At 36.3% G+C, this 27,583-nt stretch overlaps 3 protein-coding genes across 4 annotated transcripts; 1 reads left to right on the plus strand and 2 right to left on the minus strand.

Annotated features, from left to right (window-relative positions):
• Positions 1 to 99: 99 nt before the first annotated feature.
• Positions 100 to 7,782, plus strand: LOC126780084 (uncharacterized). 2 transcript variants are annotated; one of them, XM_050504348.1, is made up of 5 exons: positions 100 to 777; positions 3,212 to 3,409; positions 5,062 to 5,234; positions 6,756 to 6,981; positions 7,659 to 7,782. In XM_050504348.1, exons 1-5 carry the CDS (start codon positions 611 to 613, stop codon positions 7,732 to 7,734), a joined length of 840 nt encoding a protein of 279 aa, XP_050360305.1. In that variant the 5' UTR covers positions 100 to 610; the 3' UTR covers positions 7,735 to 7,782. The 2 variants fall into 2 exon arrangements, with proteins under 2 accessions (XP_050360305.1, XP_050360306.1); XM_050504349.1 differs by having other exon boundaries at positions 3,218 to 3,409.
• Positions 7,783 to 15,819: 8,037 nt separating this feature from the next.
• LOC126780065 (uncharacterized) lies at positions 15,820 to 23,318 on the minus strand. The gene is made up of 5 exons (XM_050504325.1): positions 23,201 to 23,318; positions 18,256 to 18,805; positions 17,762 to 17,907; positions 16,801 to 16,944; positions 15,820 to 15,994 (listed from the first exon to the last, which is right to left on the minus strand). Exons 1-5 carry the CDS (start codon positions 23,226 to 23,228, stop codon positions 15,903 to 15,905), a joined length of 960 nt encoding a protein of 319 aa, XP_050360282.1. The 5' UTR covers positions 23,229 to 23,318; the 3' UTR covers positions 15,820 to 15,902.
• An 85-nt stretch (positions 23,319 to 23,403) lies between these two features.
• On the minus strand, positions 23,404 to 27,332 carry LOC126780123 (U-Kazal-Dg21.2-like). Its single transcript, XM_050504390.1, has 6 exons — positions 27,214 to 27,332; positions 27,097 to 27,130; positions 25,704 to 25,753; positions 24,985 to 25,200; positions 24,323 to 24,508; positions 23,404 to 23,472 (listed from the first exon to the last, which is right to left on the minus strand). Exons 1-6 carry the CDS (start codon positions 27,260 to 27,262, stop codon positions 23,423 to 23,425), a joined length of 585 nt encoding a protein of 194 aa, XP_050360347.1. The 5' UTR covers positions 27,263 to 27,332; the 3' UTR covers positions 23,404 to 23,422.
• Positions 27,333 to 27,583: the final 251 nt, after the last annotated feature.

The following is a 27,583-nucleotide window of genomic DNA, read 5'->3' on the forward strand; positions in this document are numbered from 1 at the left end:
TTATTATTTTCAACAAGGAAGTTAAAGGTGCGTTGTCTATGGTAAAAATGATTTTTCATTAAAAATTATGAGCAATTAGTGTCAAGCAACACTTAAAGAAACGTCAAAAAAATCAAAAAAAAAAAGCCGAAAGGCAACTGTTGTAGTTTTTAATTTAGTTTATAAACTTATTTGTGTTTTATTATTGTTGATAGTATCTTTAAAAGTGAACCAACTGTTATTTTATCTAGTCTTAAACATACCTATTTTAGTTTGTGGGCAATCTGAGGTCCATGACGTTCGCTAATGTGCCATAAAAATCTTGATAGATGTCTCTTTGTTGTGGAAATAGTGATTTTTGGTGCTTTAAATAGGATTCGTGGAGCGAAATATTTAGAAGAACATTTATGTTTTAGTTATTACACTTCTCGAATGTGATATATATTGAAATTTACTTTTTTTTAAGAAATCCCGCCATAATACTGCAAGTGATTTTTAATTGTTTCGTAACATAATTTAAGCTGTAACGTTTTTAAAAATGGAACAATTGCTCAACTTAAGCGGGAAAAATACCAGCGCTGATGTAATACGCCATCCGTAGATCCTTAAAAGATTCTAATAAGGAGAAAATATGTCAACCTTGCAAGACAGTCAATCCTTCTGGAATATTTCTAGTGATAATACAGATTTAAAATATGAAAAATGTCGGAATATAACCGAGGAAATATATAAGAGGATTGATATAACATTTAAGATAAAGAAATTGGAAACAGGAACACAAAGTGAATCTGACTACAGGTAATTGTTATGATATTTAATTCTAATTGCTTTGTATAACCTATCAATTTAAATAATTTCGAAAACAATACGAAATCTTTTTTTTTAAATTTTTAAATTGATCTAAATTCGAGTTATTTGACCATAAGCTGCCATAGCTTATATTGTATTATGACCAAACTATTAAAAAGTCATTTTTTTTTAATAACTGTTTACATAATTTATTTTGACGAATATGTATGAATTAATATTTTATGCGAATTGAGATTGACCAGAGAAGATGTGTTTATATGTGCACAAGCACCACTGACTTTTCGTGTGCTTAATTTCTGCTTATAATTAATCTTATGCTCGGCGGTGTAGAAAACAATTGTTCGAACCTGCATGTCTCAAATGGAAGACTGCCATATGTGTATATACAAACTGCAATATTAAAACCGCAACCAGAGTTGAGGTATTTGCTCCAAACCCCCTCCTTAGCAAGAGAGGAGACCTAGCCCAGCAGGGGACTATTTACAGGCTGTTGTTACTACTACTACTAAATTATCATCATAATCCATTTCTATTAAAAGCAACTCAAAATGATCATAAGAAAACAATTTTTCTGGCTTCTGGCTTCGACCATGTTTTAGGAAGCAAGGGTATGGTTGGAGTGGACATACTAACATGACTAATTTACGATTATACCTTCCTGTTACGAATATCTTCCACATAAATTACTTGTTATTTGTTTGTACTTCACACGGGTTTGATAAGATGAAAAATGTATTAATATTGAACTTGACTCGAATCACATTTATATTTTTGATGGGATATCATTACTTTTTGTACAAAAATTATTAAGTAAATTTTTATCATTTTATTATAATTTTTCAATTAATTGATTCTATTAGGAACATTTATTTATAGTGCCTGCAATGTAAGAATCAGCAATATACATAGTCTGTCTTTATGTGGATTTTAAGGTCTTCAAGGTGAATATACAACGAGTGGAATACGACCCTTAATTTTTTTTTTAATCCATACATATCAGTTTTAGTTCTTATTACTACTTATATCTATGAGTGTAGTTGCCTTTCGTATTTATTATGTTATTAACTGAGATTTAGTATTAATTATTATTTCAATATTTAGCCCACATCAGTATTGTAAAACCGTTACTCACAAATAATTATTGAAATTAAATTAAAAATCACATAAAGAACGGCTGTCATCAATTTTGATTGCTATTTCTTACATTACAGGCACTATGAGGAAGTGTTCCTAATAGAATCAATTAATTGAAAAATAACTAGTTTCTTATTTATTCCTTTAATTTCACTCAACTAACTATCTGGATGCCAAATTTGATCTTTCTAGGTCATCTGGAACTGGGTTAGAGTTTTGATCTATATGTCAGTCAGTGATAAAAATGACGGTTTTTGGACGTTTATATCTAAATAATCGTTTGAGGTGTGTTTATGAAATTTGTAACACATATGTATCTCGCAAGTCTCAATATATGAGCCAAATTTGACATATTTATGTGAAATAGTTTTTGAGTTATGAGGGGGTCAAAAGTGGCTCCAAATGGTTCGTGTAATATTACGCGCGGTGCTGCTCGCCAGTTCTGTTAGCTTGAACTTGGCTTGACACGCGACCGCGTATCTAGATTTTGGATGGGATTTGCGTAAAATCCGTTCTTTGTGAGCGTCTATGTTGGGAAAGGAGTAATTGTGGCCACGGTAGCATGCTCAAGCGATCCCGTGACGCTCCTCGTTAAGGCGGAAAGGGTATCGCTGGTTTTTTACATTACATACCCCCCTGTTCCCGGGGGGGTAACGCGTAATGCGTTTTTCCAGCGACAAAAAAAAAAGAGTAACTGTGACAAATTTCAAGTTAATCGGGCAGACGTTATAGATCTCATGATGAGTGGTTTTTTCAATTTTATATATACGTATATGTATGTATGAATTGTGTGATTACTTTGTGACTTTGTTTACAGCTGCAAACAAATATCAGATCAATCAGACATGTTTAGGCAGACCGTGCACTAACTTTGGATACAAATATGTTATTGCCTGTTATACTGGCTCACTTTTCGACAATAATAAGTATTGCTCTTTGGTTGGTTTTTACAGTACAGTAACAGCCTGTAAATGTCCCACTGCTGGGCTAAGGCCTCCTCTCCCTTTTTGAGGAGAAGGTTTTGGAGCTTATTCCACCACGCTGCCCCAATGCGGGTTGGTGGAATACACATGTGGCAGAATTTCGATTAAATTAGACACATGCAGGTTTCCTCACGATGTTTTCCCTCACCGTCAAGCACGAGATGAATTATAATCACAAATTAAGCACACGAAAATTCAGTGGTGCTTGCCCGGGCTTGAAACCACGTTCATCGGTTAAGATTCACGCGTTCTTACCACTGGGCCATCTCGACGCCATACAACCAAGTTAATTAATTAATTGATAGTTTCAGTGATCAAATAGACAGCAATGAACTCAGCAATGAAACTGATCTATTCGCTTGCGACAAGAGTTCAATATCGAGCAGTACGGACTTGGAAGCCCTGGAACTTGGCAGTGCTATGTGCGAGAAATTCATTAATAATAATAACAATGAGGAAACTAAGAAGAAAACGACAACAGTTTATAAGAGGCCCCGGAAAAGGTAAGATGGCTCCTTCCTCGGGTTTTGAAAGACATTTGAAATAAAATTATTGTTTTTTTTTTATATAATTTTTTTCATTATAATAAGCAAATATACTAAATTTTATAATGTACGCAATATCTCGTTTTTCCATTGCACGATATTCTCCTTAATAGGTAATGAATGTAGTCTTAAGATTTTTTTTTTTATTTTCTTTGAATGTCGTAGTGTAATTAATCCTAGAGAATCTTAATCAATAAATAAAATAATGCAGTAATAATACTTTGCATAGTATAAACGGGAGTTTTTGATCTTTGTTACTCTTTCACGCGATAAGAACAGATTCTAACGATATTGGGATTGTCAATAGCTTATACCCTTTTTTTATCGCTAGAAAAACGCGTTACGCGTTTCCCCCGCGGGAACAGTAGTATATGGTGGTGGTATGTGATGTCCAAGGCGCCAAGTGCGCACCTACATCGGAATACCCACTAAAAAACCAGCGGTACCCTCTCCGTTTTAACGAGGAGCGCCATGGGATCGCTTTCGCATGCTACCGTGACGCTATAGCTTACACCCTGACTTAACATATAAGTTACCTAACACCTATCCCCTGTCCAATTTACGCGGGCATAGTCACGGGTAATCTAGTACATGCTTTAATTAAAATATCGAAACATTATATCATCAACAATTAGAATTTTTATGTTTATTTTTTGTTTGTAAATCATATAGTTTTCGTTGAAATTAAATGAAATCATCTATGCTAATATTTTATATATGCTGAAGAGTCTGTTTGGTTGATCCCGCTAATCTCAGGAAATAGCTTAATGTTGGATAGCCCAATTATCGAGGAAGGCTTTAGGCTATATAACATCACGCTACGACCAATACGAGTGGAATATCAATAAAAAAAGTTGCAAAAACGGGAAAATTTATCACGTTGGAGAGCTTCAGTTGCGTGCGCTGCGTAAACGGTTAAAGTTACGCAACAATCATGTATGACGGAATTTTTTCTTAAAAAAAAAAGTCAGTGATAGCATATTTCTATCTTTTAAGGTTGACTTACTATAACCATTTTTATGCTAATCAATAATTATTCTATAATAAAGCATTATTTGCGGAATCGTTTTTGTAATTCTTATCTAAATAAATTTAGATATTTAAACGGTTGCTCGGACGATATCCTCATATCCAATTCTTTGACATGAAAAAACAAATATAATAATATATCAAACATAATCAATGTAAATAATTAATAATTTATTATAGCCAAGATGGCCCAGTGGTAACAACGCTTGAATCTTAACCGATAATCGTGCGTTCAAATCCGGGCAAGCACCACTGAATTTTCATGTGCTTAATTTGTGTTTATAATTCATCTCGTGCTTGACGGTGAAGAAAAACATCGTGAGGAAACATGCATGTGTATCACTGAAATTCTGCCACATGTGTATTCCACGAACCCGCACTGGAGCAGCGTGGTGGAATAAGCTCCAAACCTCCTCAAAAAAGGGAGAGGAGGCCTTTAGCCCAGCAGTGGGACATTCACATGCTGTTACGGATATATAATATTTAAAGTGAATATATGTAGGTCCTAATTTGGTGAAAATGGTAACAAAATATACATATATTTGAAAAAATGTAAAAAATAATATATTTTTATATTGCAGGTTTCGCAAGCGTGTCAAGAAACAGCAGCGCTCGAAGCGCGAATCAGACGGCTCGAGCGATGAAGCGCCGTTGAGCCGCGTGGCGGACTTGGACTTCAGCCGCGAGAGCCGCGTGACGCCGTCTCCCTCGCACGCGGTGATGGGCGTGCCGAACGTTGTGATAACGCCGATCGGTAAGTAACAGGAATGATGCAATTCATTGTGGTTATCACCACTTATAGGTGATGATTTCGGTCATGATTCGGTCAAACCCCCACTCCCCCTTACAACCTGGGTTCCTTCAAACGAGGCGTGAAGAGGCATCTTGCGGCCCGGCAAGGCGGGGGTGGCTAGTGCAGATCGTTCTTTCCAATTGTACTGGCCGTCGTCGCGTTTTGACTCTACTACCACTTACCATCAGGTGGAGTAATGTCATCCCGGCGAATATATTAAAAAAAATATCATGTCAGCCGTTTTCAAGCGAGACTAGCCAACTGGTCGTAATATATTATAGTACACAACTGTGTGTGCAAACACAAGGGTACTCCCATACCAATTGTTTTTGGTCGTAGGACTCGTTAGATATGCAATACTTGGTATTGTTGTGTTCCGGTTTGTAGGATGATTGGGCCAGTGTAGCTACAGGTACGAGGATCTTAGTTTCCAAGGTTGGCGGCGGCAATGTCTATAGGCGGTGTTGAGGTGGTCCATTTGCAAGTTGACCTATCCAAATAAAAAAAAAATGCATCCCGTAATCTGATGGAACGGCAAATCCGACACGTTCCAAAAGAATTCAAGCTCAGGACCAACGGCTTTACGTGCTTTCCGAGACACGGGAGTGTAACCACTGGGCATACCAGACTCGGGGCTACTTCTGTAAATAAGTATGTATATATATATATTTGTATATAAGATAAGAAAGAAATGTCATTGCATTTGACGAGCCGGTTGGCGTGGTTGGTAGATACTTGCCTTTCACGCCGAAGGTTGTGGGTTCGATTCCCACCCAGGACAGACATTTGTGTGCATGAACATGTCTGTTTGTCCGAGTCTGGTTGTAATTATCTATATAAGTATGTATTTACAAAAGAAAATTAGTATATCAGTTGTCTGGTTTCCATAGCACGAGCTCTGCTTAGTTTGGGATCAGATGGCCGTGTGTGAATAATGTCCCAATATATTATTATTATTATTTTTAAGATAAAATTATAATTTTCAAATTCATTTGTTGATTTTTTGTTACTTCTATTGTTTTATTTCTTTGTTATGTCACATTGTTCTTATTAATTACATTTCTCAACCGAATTAAAATCGTATTTATTATTTTACCTGAATATTCCAAACATAATACATATCGAAAAGTCACTAATATCAAGTATATAAGGCATTTACATAAAATATGTACTTAGTAAACTGTTTCGTTGGTCTAGTGGCTTGATGTCAGGCCGCAGACCCGGAGGTCCTGGTTTCAATTCCCAGGTCGGGCCAATAAAAAGTTATCGGGTTTTTCTGTCAGAAAATTCTCGGTCGTGTCGGGTTGCCGTCCCATCGGATTAGGAGAGTTAGGGAATAGGAAGTGCACCTGTGTTTGCGCACACTTGTGCACTATCATATCTCCTGCGTAGTTGGCTAATCTCTCTTGAGATTGGCTGCCGTGGCCGAAAACGGTCTGGAGGACATTATTACTTGGTAAATATAATTTAAATTTATTACAGACTTAAAGAAATTCAAGCTGCCATTACCAGAGAAGAAATCAACGAAGAAAAACGAAACTAAATGTCAATCAAAGGAACCCAAAGACAAGACAACACCGTCTACCATAGACAAGCCGATGGATGATCGAAAACAAACCATAGACAAGACGGATAACGAGAAAGAGAAATCTATGGAATGGAATTGTTCAATTTGCAGCTTGTCTTTCCGTGGCGAGAGAGGCTTAAGGTGTTTATAATATAAATATATATTTTATTATATATTATATAACTTTCTCCCGCATGTGGGGGTGGGGGCGTGTAAAAAGTAGGCATTGTCCTTTGTATTCAAGGTTACTTCGTAACATATTTCAACACTATGACAGTGTAAGTTTTGCATTTTTAATATTAGTATCTGTAACAGCCTGTGAATGTCCGACTGCTGGGCTAAATGCCGCTTCCTTTCTTTTTTTTTTTGAGGAGAAGGCTTGGAGCTTATTCCACCACGCTGCTGCAGTGCGGGTTCGTGGAATACACATACATACAGTGACATAAAGTCAACGTTCCGTTAAAACCAAATCGCTAAAAATGATTATATTATTATTTACTGGCGGTAGGGCTTTGTGCAAGCTCGTCTGGGTAGGTACCACCCACTCATCAGATATTCCACCGGAAAACAGCAGTACTTGGTATTGTTGTGTTCCGGTTTGAAGGGTGAGTTAGGCAGAGTAATTACAGGCACAAGGGACATAATATATTAGTTTCCAAGGTTGGTGGCGGATTGGCTATGTAAGCGATGATTAACATTTCTTACATTGTGAATATCTATCTATCTATTGTCACCACTTACCATCAGGTGGCCCACATGCTCGTCCGCCTTCCTATTCTATATAAAAAAAAACATGATTATAACATTTCCTCTTGCAGGCGTCACATGACAATGTCCCACATTATAAATCCACATGAAGCAAAGAAGTCGAACAAGAAAGAAGAGACAACATAGATGGGTAAATAAAAAAAAAAAAAAACAACATGAAACGGTACACAAGATGTTGAACCTTATTCGTTAGAAACTTTTTACTTAAACATTTGTAGATAGTAGATGTAGTGAGAAGTATATTTGTTTGTAAATTGTCTCATAATGTATGAATTAAATATCGCTTTGGGGGGACATTTGGGGGGGGGGGAACTACCTTATGTTAGAGCGAGAAAGATAGACGACCTTTTTTGAAATCATTCTTTTAATACAATAAATGTAAAATGTCACCCTAGCGCCATTCTGGCTATTAATGGAAACTTGTTTTATATTGATTGAGCTCATGATTCATCTTATGCTCGGCGGTGTAGGAAATATGCATGAGGCGGAAACTTCTCCTCAAAAAGGTGAAAATAACTTAGCTCAGCAGCTAGATATTTATAGGTTATTATAACAAAAGTTAAGTTTTTTAATTCATACATTTTGGTATACAATCTTTCCGAATGAAATACTTCTGTCACTACATTCTATTATATATGAAATCAACTCAAATTCAGTTTTTCAATAAAGAAGCATTTCTTCTTAATTCTAATTCAACAGTGTTGCTAGCTTAAAAAAAACCAGTTAAATTTAAGCGTGTCTTGTTCAGTAAAATTTAGCAGCAAGATTGATTTCAAAGTGTATTATCCAACTAAATTGGATACGTACCAGTTTATTCCTTATTTCTTACATGACGTTATTCATTTAATTTGTTAGTGTTACCGAAAGTTTTGTATTTCGTTTCAATAGAATTGGTGCATAGAGGATTCGTTTGTGTAGTTTGATGGGTCGGAGGATCTTCAAATTTAATTATATAAAGCGCATGAAAAGCGTAGGCTATCGGTTGCTCTTAAATTTCTTTTTTATATTGAGTACCGTTGACAGAAAAAATGGAAGAAAAATTGTTTAGGAAGTGATTAATTAAACAATATAGTACAATTGACTGCTTAATTAATCCAGTGGCTAGATATCCGCAGATTCCGAGGGCCTGGGTTCAAAACCCAGGTCGTGCCGATAAAAAGTTATTGTGTTCTTTTATCGAAAAATTCTAAGTCGCACTCCCGTGCCTCGAAAAGCATGTAAGGCCGTTGGTCCTGATCCTGAATTCTTTTCGATCGTGTCGGATTGCCGTCCCATCGGATTATGAGAGTTAAGGAATAGAGAGTGCACCTGTGTTTGCGCACACACTCGTGTACTATAATATAACCGCGTAACTAATCGAGAATATTTTCTTCTATGTAATTTTAAAGACATAAAAAAAAAAAACGTTTATAAATTGCACCAATTCTATTGATATGAAATTAAAAAAAAAAAAATTCTCGTCCTAGTACATAAGATTTTCGACTTTATTCCAACGGGAATGGTGTCAGTTTTCCGTGTAGTAATTATAGTTAGGTATAATAGATAGTGTAATTCGGGGTTTTGAAATTTTTTTGGAGAGGAATTGGGGGTGTTTGGTTATTGTACGTCATTATTGTGTTAACGTTGAATTTTAATACGACGGAAGTTGTTTCTGGTGGTGACCACATACCAGACGACCGCCTACCGCCTACGAATAACATAAAACGAAAACGGTTATATGTTTCCGATTGTATTCGTATCGACTTCGAAACGCAACTAAATCGTCGTGTTAGGCTAAGAACCCAGAGCGGTTTCCACCCGCACCCGCCGCGGTGGAGGAACAGCTGTTTTGTTTCTGAACTGACGAAACCATCGGTTACATATGGTCGATATAATTGTGGTGCGGTAGAGCTTTGTGCAAGCTCGTCTGTGTAGGTACCACCCACTCATCAGATATTCTACCGCTAAACAGCAGTACTTGGTATTGTTGTGTTCCGGTATGAAGGGTGAGTGAGCCAGTGTAATTACAGGCACAAGGGACATAAAATGTTAGCTCCCAAGGTTGGTGGCGTATTGGATATGTAAGCGATGGTTGACATTTCTTACAATGCCAATGTCTAAGGGCGTTGGTGACCACTTACCATCAGGTGGTCCATATGTTCGTCCGCCTTACTATTCTATAAAAAAAAATCAATGAGTCGTAAAGCGCGCGAAGCTCTCATCCGCCCCGCGTGATTCTACTAGTTGCCCACTAGAGGGAGTGCATAGACCTGCAAACAATCGCACACGCTGCGGGCGTTAAACGCGTCATGAATCGTATTCAATATTTTTACATCGCATTTGCAGAAACCGCGGCAGCCGCGTGTGTAAACGGCTAAAGCCAAGTTTGTTAGGAGAACTGGTCCTGTAACTGGTCACATATATATATATTTATATATATATTATATAACACAATAATGACTACAATACATAAGTGGCAGGGTCAAAATCTGTGATTGGTTTCGAATGTGATCGTAGTGTAGTGTAAATGCTCTATGCCATATATACTAACTTAATATATAAAAACTTTTTGCTAGTTAACTCTTTCGTGGTGATTACACCTATACATGTTAAGTTGGTGATCTATAAGATAACGCTGTCTTCTTCTTTCGTACGTCAAATCAATGATGGCAGAGAGAGATGTGCTTATAAACGTTTATGAGGATGTTAGAATTTGAGTTGTGACATAAAATCATCGTAATATCCGGCTCGGAGAGGACCTTTTTTTTATTAAACTCTAGTATGTGATTACTTAGAATCGTTTCGTATTGCGTAAGGTAGTTTTGTCTACGAGGTGTAATCCAAAAGCGTCCCAATAAAAATTGAATTTCGAATTCGTGTGTATATGACGTTATATAGGAATGCACATGCATTCTAAAAGCCGAGATGGCCCAGTGGTAAGAACGCGTGAATCTTAACCGATGATCGTGGGTTCAAACCCAGGCAAGCACCACTGAATTTTCATGTGCTTAATTTGTGTTTATAATTCATCTCGTGCTTTAACGGTGAAGGAAAACATCGTGAGGAAACCTGCATGTGTCTAATTTCATTGAAATTCTGCCACATGTGTATTCTACCAACCCGCATTGGAGCAGCGTGGTGGAATAAGCTCCAAACCTTCTCCTCAAAAAGGGAGAGGAGGCCTTAGCCCAGCAGTGGGACATTAACAGGCTGTTACTGTTACTGTATGCATTCTAAATTTAAAGTGAATCTATGGCATAGAGCATAGAGTAAAGAATGAAGATCGTATTTCAGTACAAAATTTTAAGGTAGGTAAGGTCGGTATTATTATAATTATTAGGTTTAATATCTCTTTAAAACATCTACTTAGATAAAATTCAAGTTTTTCTGAAGATCTTTCAAGTGTTAGGTAAATAAAAATAGTCTATGGTAAGTAATGTAGGCTATGGAATAACATTATACGGCCAACAAAAAATAAAAAATAAACATCAACTAAACCACGCAGTTTTGTGGTGAGTCATTTTAAAATTAACGGTAATAAAAACGTAAATTAAAATTCGATATTATTAAAAAAAAAATGTACAAATTGTTTTGGATTTAAAAGAATGAACGTTATATTAATGTTATTCTATATGTCTTAAAATGTTTATTAAAGGATACGTGAGAGTGTAAAAGTAGATTATTGGGTATTAAAAAAAAAAACTGCATTTTTTAATTTTTTTTTTTTATTTGGATCAATAAACAGACGCGATTGGTTATCTGTGCATACGTATTTGCACTGTAAAGTATTCTGTACAATTTGAATAGAATAATTCTTTCCTTTAAACGAGGCGTGAAGAGGCATCTTGCGGGCACGCAAGGCGAAGTCGGCTAGTCCAGAACATTCTTCTCGACTGTACTGGTCGTCGTTGCGTTTGGACTCTACTACCACTTACCATCAGTTGGAGTAGTCATTTGGCTTCCCGGCAAATATAATAAAAAAATATATATGGTGAGGTTGGTATAGGATGTCCTTTTCTATACCCCTTATAACGTGTATGCAAAATTTCCGCTAACCAACTCACTCGCGTACGTCCGGTAATTATAGTAACAAACTCACTCGCATTTATAATATTAGTAAAGGTATAAAGTAATCACTAATGACGAACCAAATTTAGAGAAGTTGTGTTTTATTTACTACTGGCAATATTATAATTTTTTTATTTAAAATGCTAATTTTTAACTCAACGTATCCCTTAGTTTACAACTTATATAAAAAATACTTAGGGTAAATGTTAGTCATTATTTTTTTGCGCTGGCAAGGCCGATACGTTTCGATTTAATTAAAAATGCGTTGATTATTTAAATTCGGAATTTAAGATGACGTAATCGTACTTTGAAGACCTTAATGCCATTCTCTTGAAATTTAATTGTTAGTTTGAATTTTATTTTAAAGTATGTGTAGCATTCAAAATTCGAACGTTACCATATTTTCGGTTTTATTTTGATCAAGCGTATGTGCGGCTCCAAATCGAGGGTTATTTATTAAACACTTTATTTAAACGGAAATTAAATAGATGAAATGATAACTAAGTATTGCAAGCGGAAGTTAAAAAGTGAAAAGATATTTCTTCCTGAACACTAAAAAAAAAAGAATTAAGCTATATAAGCAAGAGTTAGACATACATACAAAGAAAACAAAAAAATAAACGAACATGCATTTTCACGTTTCGAATATTTTTCTTGTTTTCTTCAACACTTAAACTCGTTAATAACTTGAAAACAATAAAAAAAAATCAGAGAAGAAAATGGCTGAGAACTGTTTGGTCTTTGTCTATTTATATGCAGATTAAAAAAAAAATGTACAGTCATTATTTGAATGATCAACGCATTCTTCTTAATTTTGTTTCATTAATTTCATTCATGCTTAATTTAATTTTAATGAGGTGCTATTTTTATTAATATTATAAAGTATGAACATATATATATATTAAATGTAACTACTCGGCTATAATCAGGTCCATGGGACGTATTTATTTTCAAAATTTTAACGCTATTTTTGTATGAGAATCAGGCTTAAGTCCTATTATGAAGTGTTTTCCAAAAAAAAAAAAAAAATTAAGTTCCTATCAATCATTCTGGAATTTGTTTATATAATTGTTTGATTACTTTCGTTTAATCCGGTTTGTCTTTCATGGTATTAAATATGCTGTATGGCATTTGTTTGTTGCTTGGATGTACGATGGACTATAGAGGTAAGGAGTAGTAGCTTTATGTATAAAAAGTGTTCCTCAAAATGTATGGAGTTCAGAGGGCGCTGTTAGGGGGGGCAGATAGGGAGGGGGATAATAATTATAAGATGCTCCTTAAATCTATACTCTGTGCTTATCGTTGCATATTATTAACTTAAGCTGCTAAGCCACACGAGCACGCAGATTTTCCCCGAGTCAGTGTAACTACAGGCACAAGGGTCATGGTATGTGCCATGTGTCTGTCATGTAAGATGGTTAATATTTCTATTATTCATTCGCCAGTTCACAATGACAGGATTCCTTTGCTGTTTACCATATTACATTCATATAAAAAAATATCCATTGAAAGTGAAAATGAGTACATTTAGTGTGTTCGTATATTATAATTATCTTGTTGACATTAATTATAGTTAATAATTGGATTTTTTTTTTCGTGTGATTTTAATGTCGAATCATATTTATACATATCAAAAAAATTACCGCGTTTTTAATTGTTTATACGGCGTGTAGACGAGTATTAAAGAGATCGTACTTCGTATAAAAAAACGGACCGTTTTCGTAATGCCAATTTTAAGCATTTATCGGTTTGTTTTTTATGATTTAAAATGAAAACATGAATGGTCGCATTAATGGTTTATACCTAAAGTGTTTTCTGTATTAAATTATTCGAAATGTTGTATTAGTGAAAACAATGAAGCCATAGACTATTCTATTGGTATCTACCAATGAAAAAAAAAAAAAAAATTCGAACTCGAATCGACGTGACTTTATTTTTCGTGATCTAAATTGTTTATTTCAAATTATTATCGATGGATTTTGAAGTAAAATTAATTGAAGTTGATTAATGTTGTGTTATTCATAAATATTTATTAATCGAGACCATAATACAGCTGAGGTATTGGCGAATCGCGTGGAGTATGGAAATCTTTATGCGTCCTGCCATTGGAATATCTTCTACAATAATTTTAACTTTGATATTTAATGTATAATATTCGCTTAAAACGAGAAATGTATCCATGTTACTTTGAATAGTTAATGTTTCATTATTGTTTGCATTTTATAAGGAGTTTGAAAAATGCTTTTTTTTTTTTTAAAAAAAATGTAAATATATATTTTTGTTGAATTTATCATGATCTCTAGAGTGTCATTTTTTTATCTATGGTGCAATTATGGGTGTTGCCATATTTTAATTTTTATTGAATAGCTATTTTTTTTATTATTATTATTATTATTATTAATAATTTCATTATAATTAATTATTCGCTTAGGTGTAATTTGTTTTTTTTTTCTCTATTGTTGTAATAATTTTTAATAAATATAGGGGTTTAATTAAAAACTGTTGTAATCTTTATTAAACTACAACGATGTTTGCGTTGAAGTTAAATTGTCGAAGCTTTTTCTAAAAACTGCTGCGAGTCGAGCAATAAAAAGCACACCCATAGTGATGTTCGTGTTAATCCTTATAATTGTTTAATCCTAAAATGATTATCAACTGATGGTTTAAAGTTGATACATGTAATGTATGTAAGGATAAAAATTTCATTATAGACTTATTATATGCTTATAAGGATATTGGTTTGCGAAATGTTCGCTCTCATTTGCATTCGTATTGTTTTGTGAATTCAAACTGCGTTTCGCTACTGTCCGTGAAAAAGGGCGTATGTCCAAAGTAAATTTCACATAAGATCGGCAATGTCGTATGTCGAACGGAATTGACATTTTATATAAGTATTATATGTGAAAAACAGTTTTTATCGTCCGAATGACACGAATATTACTTACGACCTTTCGAATTACAGTAGTGTCTTCGATATAATTCATTGGAAGTCGACATTTGAACAGTTTCTTGGTGCTGATATTGTTTAAAGATCGTTTTAAAGGGAGGTTAGATAAAAGAGAATCTTAAACATAATCAAGTCTATAATTTAAATGATTTGTACATACATGCACATATCATTGTTAAAAAATGCTAAACGTTATCAGAAAAGGCAATTTGTAACTGAAAAATGTCGTATGTTACTGTTTTTTTTTTTTTTTTGTTAAAACGAATTATGGTAACACATGATAAAGGTGAAATTTCTTTGGCCAGTAACTGTTAAACTTCATCAAATCGCATCGATCGATTCTATTTGTTTGCTATCTCTTTCTCCGTCACTTACACGCATATATTCCATCTCATCTCGTCTTTGATTGACGTGACCTTGTAATTTCAGTCATTGGCTAAAGAACTGTCATATTTAAAAATGGAACGTTTCTAATGCGTGTGATTCGATGTTTAAATTTATGTAATAAATTTGGAAACGATATCGCTATAAGAATATATATGTATGTTGTATATTGGTTTATCAACGTTATTTTATCTTATTGTCCTAGACGCGTCATTAATTGGTTATTGAATAATGTTTTTATATATATATGTATAAACTAGTCTAAATTATGTTCTTGCGAAGCTGTTAAGGTGTGCTGGTTATAATAAACAGTTTTTTTTTTCTTAATTTTGTTTTTTTTATTCCCATTTTTGAATTAACAAACTCGTATTTTACTGGGCGATTGGCCGTCTGGGTGGGTACCACCTTATTCTACTGCTAAATAGCATTGTTTAGAAGGAAAGAACTTTGTAGTTCCCAAGGACGAAAGAAGTGTTTCTTACTTACTTAAAATTAATATTTATAGCTAACAATATATATGTATTTTTAAATAGAATACATTAATTAATAATGAATTATTTGACAACTTTTAAGAGAAATCCACTCATATCTTACAACCCTCCCCCTTTCTCCCTTCTACGCCACAAAATTTAGTACCTAGGTCTTATATCCGGTAACTATATAAAAGAAAGATCCGGCTCGCAGAGGACCATTTTTGCCTAAGCTAATGACTGATTATTCTAGAAAGGTTTATTTTTCCTTACGGATGGTGGCATTGAGTACGAGGCGTAATTCAAGAACGATCATATAAAATTCGAAATGACGTAAGTGACGTAAAAAATGAAAGGCAGAACTTCAAGGGATCGTAACATAAAAACGATTTATTATTGTAATACAATTACGATTAGTTAAATATACGGACACAAGTGTGGGGTATTTAATATTTACAGTCGTCGTCATCATCACACTGCGTTGTCTCTTGATAATTCCTCTTCGTGTACTTTGTAACTTTTGGTAATTTTGTTGATCCTAAAAAATTAAAATTCGTTAATTTATCAAAACATTATGAGGTCCTCCTGACCGATTTCGGCCACGGCGACCAATCTCAAGAGGGATTAGACAACTGCGAAGGAGATATTATAGTGCATAAGTGTGTGCGCAAACACAGGTGCACTCTCTATTCCTTAACTCTCATAATCCGATTGGAGGGCAATCCGATAGATCGGAAAGAGGTCAGGCGTAGGACCAACGGCTTTACGTGCTTTTCGAGGCACGGGATTGTACACACTTCCAACTTCCAGACCCCGGGCTGCTACTGAGAATTTTCTGAAAGAAAAATCCAATAACATTGGCCCGACCTGGGAATTGAACCCAGGCCTTCGGGATTAGCGGCCTTATATCCAGCCACTAGACCAACGAGGCAGTCAAATCATTATATTTAGCATTATAGCTTATATCGATGAAGGTGTAAAAGTAAATAAACATCTTTGACCTTCAATTGACATGACATTCGACGAAAACTAAAGTAGTCTATGGTATTCATTATGGATTCGTGAAAAACTGGCCTTTTGGATCTCGCAAAAGATTTAACACAGTTACATTCGCATTTATAATATTAGTATACGTATATCATAATCCTAACTAATATTAAAAATGCGAATGTGAGTTTGTTTGTTTGTTACTAAATCGATTTTAAAAATTCTTTCACCTATACACAGCTACATTATCAGCGGATAACGTAGGCTATATTTTGTCCCCGTCATCGGGAACGGGAACTAAGCGGGTGGAACCGCGTGCGAAACGTTAGTAGATAATATAGTATTCTAAGAAATTACCATCGGATGTGGAAACCTTGACGCACGGTGGTCGGAAAATACGCGCTTGTCGCAACAAGCTGCTCGTGTTACTTATGTCCAATCGCCAATTGTTGAACAACTCCCGGATACCCTGTTTTAAGTTGACAAATGTGTGTTTTCTCTCTGGAAATAAAGTCATATTACTGTTTGGTCGACTTTGCTGTGTCCTTAATTCAGCTGTACTCTGTCCGCCGGGCTTTTGTGGTCGGCCCCCTTGATGTTACTTTGTTTTGAACTATATTAAATTTCAAAGGTTTTTATTAACACCTAAATAATTTGAATTAAGCAGCTGCCTGTGGCCACGGACACTGCAGTGTTCGATGTATCCGTACAGTTTTTTAATTTGTATAATCCCGAAACTTAAGAAATAATTATCTAAATATTTTGGTTTGCGGCCCGCGACACCATGACTAACACACGTTTGTCTCATAAAGAAAGGTTGAGTATACGCATAATAAAATTAGTCACGAGTTACTAGGCAAATACAATTTTTAGGAACAAACGCGACCTATTTTGTGCGTTCACAGTGAATTCGCGGTGAAAAATTACACACCAAAATGGCCTTATTACCGTAAGTCACTTTCATTTCACGAGTGAGATACGAAGTAAGGCTTAAGGCGGGCGCAAGGGCGGAGGCGCGCGATAGTCACAGTGACGAGCGCTAAATTGTTAGCAGACGCACTGACACCGAGCGATATGACTGAATTGGTTTGATAACACCGCCGCATTAGGTCGCTTGTTGCCTTGGCCCGTAATGCGTAGATAGGAACGTTTAAAAACGACGCGCGCTTAATCGCTCGGCCCCGTCGCGTTAGGCCCGCCTTAGTCACTACAACTGGACGCTAAAGGCGGTTTCATATGTTTGATACTTCGCGCCCTTCGTCGCAACCGCGTTCGGCCGATGCACACGAGTTTTATATCTGTTATTTTCTTCCCTTACCTTTTATAATAACATTTAATAGAATATTCAAGGGAACGACATCCCATTGAAAGAGTCTCAGTTGTAGATTGCTGATTTGATACAATATGGAATAAATATCGTCTCGGCTGTATGATGATGTGTTTACGTTTATTAGTTGAAAAAATCTAAAAAAAAAAACACGATGAATAAAAAATATTTTTGTTACTTTTTACTCTGTCTTGGGTGATGTACTTTATGTATTACATACGAATGTTTATTAATTTTAACTTATTATTTTAATTACATTTTTCATTACAATTTCCGCACCGGTTGCTATCCATGCTTTTTTTCTTTTTCTAAATTATTTTTGTCGCTTTCCGTTAATCACCCTTAGCGTGTAGCGTGAATGAATAAAATTCGAAAAATCAAAACTTCCATAGATTACACATTGCTTAAAGTCAATATCAGAAAGAAACACAAATATATTGACATAAGTCAGTTAAAAAACACAAAACGTCAAAAATATTCTGTACCTTAATACGACGGGATCTTTTACAAATAGCCTTTTTGGATTACTTGTGTTAACCTTTATACCAGCCAGCATAGGAGTGATCATATCCTGACAGTGTACCCATTCTATCCTTTCGTGCAACATATCTTCGTTGTAAATACGTCTGTAGAAAATCTCTAACGGTTTCTTAAATCGGACCCGTTTTGCTTTATGAAGATGTATCTTTGATCTGTTCGACTTCAACCTTAATACATTACCTGTGACATTTGACAAATTCGCGGTATTGTACGTGTCATCTTTGACAGCTAACGTTTTACTTTTTATAGGTCGCAATTTAAATTTTTCGTTAATTTTCTTTGAATCGAAATCCATAACGGGCGTAATCGGTAGGTTTTCATTTTGGATATATTCATAATCTTCCAGTGCTGTGTCTTTCACGTCCACAGGGTACAAATCTTTTGTTCTTTTGTTAAGAATATCCTCTTTTATTTTTTGTCTCAAAACATTTATTCTTTCTTTCGGTTTTAATGTTGCGGATGTAATTTTAAAACTCGTTTCTCTTACTGACAGAGCTATTGAACATAATTAAAAATAATGTTTTACTTAAAGTAGGAATGGAGTACTTTTACCTGTGATGAAGCAGGGCGAGACGCTAGAGAAAATATTTACAAAGGAATATTTCACTTATAAATTTGATCATTGAATTACGGTGTTAAATACATTATTTGTCTTTCTGGCTGACTTTTAGGGCTGGATTTAGAGGGAGGCCCCGGGGCAACAAGTTTTTTTTCAGTCGGGTGTTTTAATAATATAATAGATATATTATATTACTATAACTATACTGTATTTTACTACATCTACGTACGTAGTATATTAAAAGTGTTCATTCGTTTAAATTAGGATTTTTTTTAAATGATGATTTAAGTTAAAATTAAGTTGAAAATGACGCAATAATAATGAGTTTAAGACAATTGTGTGATGTTAATTAGATATAGTCTTCAATTTCCTTCAATCAATCAAAATCAATCAATCAACAGCCAATCGTTGTCCACTGCTGAACATAGGCCTCTCCCAAGGTGCGCCAAAGCTCCCTGTCCTCCGCCTTCCGCATCCAGTTGGTGCCCGCCACCTTCTTAAGGTCGTCGGTCCACCTGGCTGGAGGGCGCCCTACGCTGCGCTTGCCGATTCGCGGTCTCCACTCTAGGACTCGTCTGCTCCAACGGCCATCGGTCCTACGACATACGTGACCAGCCCACTGCCACTTCAGCCTGCTAATTTTGCAAGCTATGTCGGTGACTCCGGTTCTTTTCCGGATAATCTCATTTCTGATCTTATCCTTCAAAGATACTCCGAGCATAGCTCGCTCCATAGCACGCTGAGCGACTTTGAATTTGTGGACTAGTCCCGCAGTTAGTGTCCATGTTTCGGCACCGTATGTCATGGCAGGTAAGACGCATTGGTTGAAGACTTTCGTCTTCAAACATTGCGGTATAGACGACTTGAGGACTTGACGAAGGTTGCCAAATGCTGCCCATCCCAAGCGAATTCTTCGATCGGCTTCCTTCTCGAAGTTGTTCCTACCGACTTGTATTATCTGTCCTAGGTAGGTATATTCACTAACAACTTCGAGAGGTTTCCCCTCGACGTATATCGGTCCCGGCACGACATGCCTATTGAACATGACCTTGGTCTTGTCCAAGTTCATACCGAGACCGACACACCGGGAAGACTCGCCTAGGCTACGCAGCATTTCGGTGAGTTGTTCCAGCGACTCTGCTATGATGACGATATCGTCGGCAAATCGAAGGTGTGAGATGTACACGCCGTTTACATTGACTCCATACCTAGTCCAATCCAGCGTTTTGAAAACGTCTTCCAACGCGTTGGTGAACAGTTTCGGGGATATTACATCCCCCTGTCTCACCCCTCTGCGCAGTTGGATCGCCTTCGTCTTACAGTCCTGGATGTGGACAGTCATTGTAGCGGCGTTGTACAGACATCTCAGTACCTCGATATATCTCCAATCGATATGACATCTCTGCAATGAGTCGAGCACTGCCCAGGTTTCGATGGAGTCGAAGGCTTTCTCGTAGTCCACAAATGCCATACACAGCGGCTGATTGTACTCTTCGGTCTTCTGCACAATCTGCCGAACAGTATGGATGTGGTCCACGGTGCTGTAGCCTGATCGAAAGCCGGCTTGCTCTGGGGGCTGGAACTCGTCAAGTCGTCTGGCGAGACGGTTCGTGACGACTCTTGAGAACAGCTTATACACGTGACTCAGGAGGGAGATTGGTCTGTAGTTTTTCAAGAGGGTTTTATCACCTTTCTTGAAAAACAGTACCACCTCACTCCCGCTCCACGTTTCCGGGGTCTTGCCATGTTGGATGACGGAATTAAAGAGGCTTGCTAGCTCTTTCAGGACCGGAGTCCCGCCTGCCTTAAGCAACTCTGTTGTGATTCCGTCATCTCCCGGAGCTTTGTTGTTTTTAAGCTGTTCTAGAGCCGCCCTAATCTCTCCTTGGTCAACGACCGGGAGCTCCTCGGAGTAATGGCGCATAAGAGGGGCGCGCTGGTCATCAATACTGATTCCCACGGGTTTATCCGATCTTGAAGAGAACAACTGCCCATAAAACCTCTCTACTTCTCCGACAATCTCAGGCCTAGAGGTAACGACCCCACCATTTTCAGTTTTAAGTTTTGTCAGACGCGGCCTCCCAAACTTGCGAGCGAACACTTTCGATCCCCGATTTTGCTCAATCGCAGCCTTGATGGCACGGGTATTGGAGCGTCGGAGATCGCGTCGCGTCAGCGTTTTTATTGTTCGGTTTAAGGCCTTATCTGACAAAAACGATGGTAGTTCTCGTCGTTTTCTCATGAGCTCGAGTGTCTCAGCAGAGAGTTTTGGTGCGTTGTCTCTTCTCTGTGGCGGAAAACACTTGCGGGATGTGTTTTGCAGTATTTTGACCAGCGTGCCGGTTCTCTCATCAATGCTGCTTATGGTTTCCAAGGCGGTGAATTGATTTTGAAGTTCCATTTGGAACTTTTCGGAGCCTTGAGCAGCTTGGAGCATGGTAGGTCGGAGAGTAGACCTCATCATTCTCGATCTTTCGGCTTTTAAGTTGATATTTAGAGTGCCTCGAACCAAGCGGTGATCACTTCCGGTATTAAACCTGTTGATCACTGAAACATCTCTAAATATGTGCCTTTTATTCGAAATGATAAAGTCTATCTCGTTCCTTGTCACGTTATCGGGGCTTCGCCAGGTCCACCTCCTCTGGGGCTTCTTTTGAAAGAAAGAATTCATCAAAAAAAAGCCCCTGCGCTTCGAGAAAGTTTACCAGCATTTGCCCCCTGTGATTTCTGCAGCCCAAGCCGTAAGGTCCGACTTTCGATTCACCGCTATCTTGTACTCCCACTTTAGCATTAAAGTCTCCCATAACAACATTGTAGTGGGCCCTCGAGGTGTCGTTGAGGGCCTTTGCGATGTCCTCGTACATCGCTTCGACCACATCATCAGAGTATGTCGAAGTTGGCGCATATACCTGTACAACCTTCAGGGAGTACCTGTCGGAAAGTTTTAGGACAAGGTACACTACCCGGTTCGACACACTACTGATTTCCACAATGCTGCTAATGAGATCCTTTTTGACTAGAAAACCGACACCACCCTGGGAGAGGTTATCACCTTCGCGGAAGTAGAGTAAGTTACCGGACTCTAGAGTTTTCGTGTCCTCCCCCTGTCTTCGGACTTCAGATAACCCCAGTATATGCCAGTTTATATGACTTAACTCTACTTCTAATTCGGCGAGGTGATGGTCCAGCCTCATCGAGCGTCCATTATACGTTGCCATTTTCAGTCGCTTTATACGGTAGCCTGCCGTGAACCGGTGATTCTTAGCACCCCCTGCCCTGCCGATACCGCGACCGCTACCTTGGTCGGGCCTAGCGGGCTTGCCGGTAACTGGGGGCCTTTTTTTGGGCGCATCTGCCATTAAGGGAGGGGTTTGCCCATACTCGCCGCGCTGGGCAGGCGTGTTGGCGAGCGCAGTAGGGGGTAAGATGTTTATGGGAGGGGGGACGCTGCTGCCCATCCCCCCTTTTCCCCATCCCTCAGTCGCCTCTTACGACACCCACGGGATGAGATTGGGGGAGTACTATTCTAAGCCGGTACTCCACGGCGGATTTTTCAATTTCCTTTAGGAAACTCAAATAAAAATGGGATCTATTATGAAAGACGCCTAGCCTGCTGCCCCTACAAGTCCCCAAACCACGTGGGGTACTTGGAGTAAATACGCTTTAGGATATAAATATATTACATGTTCTAATATTATATTAAAAAGTTGACATTTAAATGTCAACTTTTTAATTTGTATATCGGATTTAATCTCCTATTTTTTTATAATCGTATATGTATTTCAGATAACGACTTTAGTTTTAAGTTTTATTAACTTGTAATTTAATAACTTGTTTATACGTAATAATCTACCACTTTAATATTTGATATTACTCTTTGTCACGTTTACATGGCCGTCCGTCACTGTCATATGGAGGCCTCTGAAAATCAGTGCTGGGTTAACATTATGCCAGCTTCAACTGAGAGGTTGTCCATTTTGGATGCCACACCACTTTACAGTTAATTTTTGTTAATTTTTATTTATTTATTTTTTTTCTCTTTTCATTGTGTTTCCATAATAATGCAATTCCCATTTTACATCCAATTATATTTAATAGATATAGATTAAACAAAATTAGATGCAAAATATTTTTGTAAATATTTTTGTAAGTTAGTTAATTTTTTATTTATTTTTTTCTACGACATAAATTAACTTAAACTCTGTGTTACTTTTGTCATTTCTTTTTTATCTTCTTATTTTTACTCATGTGGTGTGATCCAAATAAAGACTTTATCTATCTATCTATCTATCTATCTATCTAATGTATCTATATTATATAAAATAACGTACCTAAAATTAAAATCGCGATTACTAACATGTCAAATGCAATCTAAAAACTATCCGCACATTTTAACACACAAAAACATTCGCTATGATTAAATGCAACCGAGCATTATAAAACAACCACTCAAACATTCGTTTCCATTTTCAAATAATGTCTTTGTTTTTTTGGCAGTTGAATTTTTTTTTCGAGAAAATAAAACCCTTTTTTTTATTATTTAATTTATTTAATTACAAATTTATAACGTAGCTGCATACTCGCAAGTCAACCTTTTCGTACTCTGCAAAAAAATTGTTATTATATTAACTTTAATAGATTTTCTTTATCCACTAATGATATTGACAATAATGTATCTCTACACTCGAATTTAAATAACTTAAATCGCGACCAGGAGTTGTAGCTGCGGTTTGCGTGGCGCAAAAATATTGCCCACCACACTCAGAACCCACTTCATTCGTCGCGGGACTAAAATCCACCGAACGGAGAGCGCGAATCTAGTCTATAAAACACTTGTGTTTCACGGCTTTCACGGGCTTTAACGCCGCAAATATAAAGCGGGCATTAGACTATTTACAAAAGAGCTCTGTAAGAACAAAGTTTCGAAACTCGAAACGAATACCATCCGTAAAATATCCGAAAGTAGGACATTCTCTATAATAAATATAATATTTAAATTACACACCAAAATGGCCTTATCACAGTAAATCACTTTTCATTTCACGAGTGAAATACGAAGTGAGTTTTTAATGAACATCGCTGACAAAGTGCGGTGACATTTGAAATGATTTGTCATATCATTTATAGGGATTTTCTAGTGCTGTTTGTAAATAACTTATAGTTCTAAAAAACTGATTGACAGCAAAGATAAATAATAATAATAAAAGTAATAATCGATTTTTACTCTTTTCCGACAATCTATGTAATTTGTTTTTCGAAAATGAGTAGCTACGGAGTTTTTGCCGGATCGTCTCGGTAGAATCTACGTTCCGTACGTGCTTTAAATTTTATTCAATGATGTCAAATGACTTTCATTTTCATTTGATTCATTAATCAAAAGTGCTCGTAAGTTCTAACTTGAATAAAGCATAATTTGATTTGATTTGCAAACAGAAGTGACATAAGAAACATACCTTCTAAAATGCCACTTTGACAGTTCGCACGTTCGAAAAAGCATTTATTTTTAAAAAGTACAACATGTTTGTCAATACTGCTAGCTCCACACACGGGGTCCAAATCGTCTGGGCAATGCGACGGACAGCCGTTTCGTAAAAACATGACATATTGCATACAGAAATTTGTGTCCACCATATCGTATTCTAAAAGAAAAGAAAAGGTTTTATACGTACATTTTTATTACAAAGGCTGTGTTAAGTCGAAATTCATGGTTATTGAAAAAAAAACAATAAATAAACATTAAGTAAAAAAAAAAGTATATAATTTCATATTTTATTATATTAATTTAAAGCACAACATCACACAAGGGAGTAGAGAAGCAGTGGAGAGACATGACGTCATATGAGAGCGTTGAAGGGTGAGTGAGCCGGTGTAATTACAGGCACAAGGGACGTCTTAGTTCCCAAGGTTGGTAGCGGTATTGGCGATGTAAGCGCAGGTTAACATTTTTACAATGCCATAGCTATGGGCATTGATGACCATCAGGCGGCCCACATGCTCGTCCGCCTACCTACTCTATAAAAAAAAAACCGTTTGTCATCACGGCATACGAGTCGGTCTTACACTAAAGATGCTATATACATATATAAATATGCTTCACAAAACAATGAATACTCACTCAAATTTCCTCGATAGTTTGCACACTTGTTATGTAATATAATATGACATCCGCTCTGGAACCATTTGAAACGCATCGTTTTCCTGTTCAACCCGCACGCTATCTTGTGGTAATCGTTGCAATGGTATGGGTCACAATAATCCATCCACGTAGGGTTGAATAGCTTATTGAAACGGTTGACCCACGTCTCGTCCATCATGGGCTTCCATATTTCATCTGGTTTTTGGTGTTATATATATATTTTTAGGAATGTATATAGAGTAGTTTCTTACGAAATAGATAGGTGGACGGGCAAATGGGCAATTTGATGATTGCACAAAGCCCTACCGCCTAATAAAATAAAAGTAATTGTCTATAGAATCATTATCATATATTTGATTAGATTAAGTTTCTGTATTGTTATTGATAGAACGCCAGGCTGAATGATTAGGGTCTGTGCCGAATACTGAACAGTAATAATTAAAACGTATATGGAGTACTATTAAGATATAATGCCCCATTTACACATGCGTGCGATACTTAACGAAATATTGAAGAATTTTCTAATATGTCGTCGTGAAATGTCAGTACATTTTAAATTAAATTCTATACAAATACTATTTATATTTTTTCAAACAGTACTATGGCTGGCTGGCTATTTTATAAAACGACGGTCTTCTGAAGCGAACGGGTAATACTCGTATTTTTGCATATATATTGGAATTTCTTCGGATACTTACCGAGATATCTGTCTCGAATGAAATTTGGATTATTATATTTAGACGATGGTCTGCAAAAAGGTTTTTGTTTAATGAAACTGAAGTTAATCTTGTCTGTTTAACGCACAATGATAGCTCGTGTTAGCGAGCTGTCTAGCTCTGTCGACATATTATTCAATAGCGTCAATAGTGCAATGGCTTACGGGCGGCCTAGCAATGTAAAAGGCGCTTCGTCTAGGCTTAACAATTATCTTTTTTATGCCAATAATGACTTTTATAGGAAGAAAATTGATGTCTTGGGTTATATAATTGCAATTTTCATAGATATCTTAATTTAAAAAAAATATATATTCCATGTTACTCGCTGATAATGCAGATCTTTATATGTGAAAGATATTTTATAATCGGTTTAGTAGATTTTGACTTTATACATTACAAACAAACATACAAAAACTCAAATCTTTTCTCTTTATAATAATAATATATATTTCTTAAAAACGCGCACTGCTAAAGTATTTGCTTATATTTTGCATATGAGGAAGGGAACATTGTTTAGAATAATACAAATCAATTAAGGCTGTAAGTAATGACTTCCTGACATTAATGCTAGCCAGGATATACTCTTTATTCTATTCACCATTCTATAAGACGACAGTCCATCCTGACCGGAGTGGGTTCAGGCGCACTAGGGTAGTATTCTGTGCGAACTAACTCGAAAGTCACCGCTGAAATCGTTTGTGAAATGTCAGCATAATAATTGTAACGTTTCACGAATACACACATCATAACAGTTTGTCATTATTTCACGGGTGAGTGAAGTAAGTTCTTACAGAATAGCACTGCAGGACCAATAGGCAGGCAGCCCTGGATTTATGCCTAGGCCTACAAGGCACCGGTCAGGGGTCCTAGCCAAAAATAATATAATTTTACTATAACGCCTTCCTAATGGTGCACCTCAAATGGAAAAGTGCCTAGAGGCTTTGCTTCACTAAATGAAGGCCTGACTAAGTGCTTTTCAAACTAGTGGCAGCAACTGATATAAAGCCATTTGATCCGTAATTAGCACACTAATGATGACAATTCTACTATATAACGAAAACGAATCGTTTCTTGATTAAAAAACTAGACTGTTACATACTAAACTTCAACATTTTGATAAGTTTTTATTTAACTTGCAATGTTTGTTAGTTTGTCAAAGTCAAATCTTGCTAACTGAGTCAAACAACTCCCTCTTATCCTACGGAGTTGAAATTTAATACATTTGTCCAGTTTCGATTACGATGCCTTCTTATGATAAGCCATGATTGGCTCCAAACGAAGGAACTCCTCAAGGACAGCATAGACATTAAATGGTGTATATAATCTTTTTTTTAACATCTTCAACGCATGGCTAATAATTAATTTTTATATATACCTGGTATGATTATAACGCGTAGGACGTGCACAATCTAAAAAAAGTAAATATGTGTGAAAAAATATTATAAGGCACAATAGATTAATACTTTGATTGATGTTTACTAAAATAACTTACCAGCGTAATCAGAAATTAAAAAAAATAAAAGTACTAACGTCACTGACATATTTGTTTGAAATTAATTTCTGAACGTTATCATTAACGAATTTAAGAAGTCAATTAGCCGTTTTAATGAGTCGTTTGAAGTTTAATAATTAACTTTATAATTTTGAACGGATAATTTAATTATGTAATTAAACACGAAAGATAAAATTTTTAATTAAACTAATTTCACTTTTTAATTACTTATATTTTTGAACAATGTATGTATACCTACCTAATTTGCCTTTATTTACGAGTAAAATAAGATTATAATTTTTTTTTCTGATGTTAATTATTGATTAGCCCATAGACATCTCAAGAGAGATTAGCCAACTGCGCAGGACAT

This window comes from Nymphalis io, chromosome 30, assembly GCF_905147045.1.
Source record: "Nymphalis io chromosome 30, ilAglIoxx1.1, whole genome shotgun sequence".
Lineage (NCBI taxonomy): Eukaryota > Metazoa > Arthropoda > Insecta > Lepidoptera > Nymphalidae > Nymphalis > Nymphalis io.

Coding starts and splice junctions, on each gene's coding strand:
- LOC126780084 (XM_050504348.1), top strand. CDS start 611: ATGTCAACCTTGCAAGACAGTCAATCCTTCTGGAATATTTCTAGTGAT. Junction 5,235..6,755: donor CGTTGTGATAACGCCGATCG/GTAAGTAACAGG, acceptor AATTTATTACAG/ACTTAAAGAAATTCAAGCTG. Junction 6,982..7,658: donor CGTGGCGAGAGAGGCTTAAG/GTGTTTATAATA, acceptor TTCCTCTTGCAG/GCGTCACATGACAATGTCCC.
- LOC126780065 (XM_050504325.1), bottom strand. CDS start 23,228: ATGTTAGTAATCGCGATTTTAATTTTAG. Junction 18,806..23,200: donor AATCGCGATTTTAATTTTAG/GTACGTTATTTT, acceptor TATGTTCAATAG/CTCTGTCAGTAAGAGAAACG. Junction 15,995..16,800: donor CAAGGTTTCCACATCCGATG/GTAATTTCTTAG, acceptor TTAATTTTTTAG/GATCAACAAAATTACCAAAA.
- LOC126780123 (XM_050504390.1), bottom strand. CDS start 27,262: ATGTCAGTGACGTTAGTACTTTTATTTTTTTTAATTTCTGATTACGCT. Junction 25,201..25,703: donor CATTCGAGACAGATATCTCG/GTAAGTATCCGA, acceptor ACCAAAAACCAG/ATGAAATATGGAAGCCCATG. Junction 23,473..24,322: donor TCAAAGTGGCATTTTAGAAG/GTATGTTTCTTA, acceptor ATTTTTTTGCAG/AGTACGAAAAGGTTGACTTG.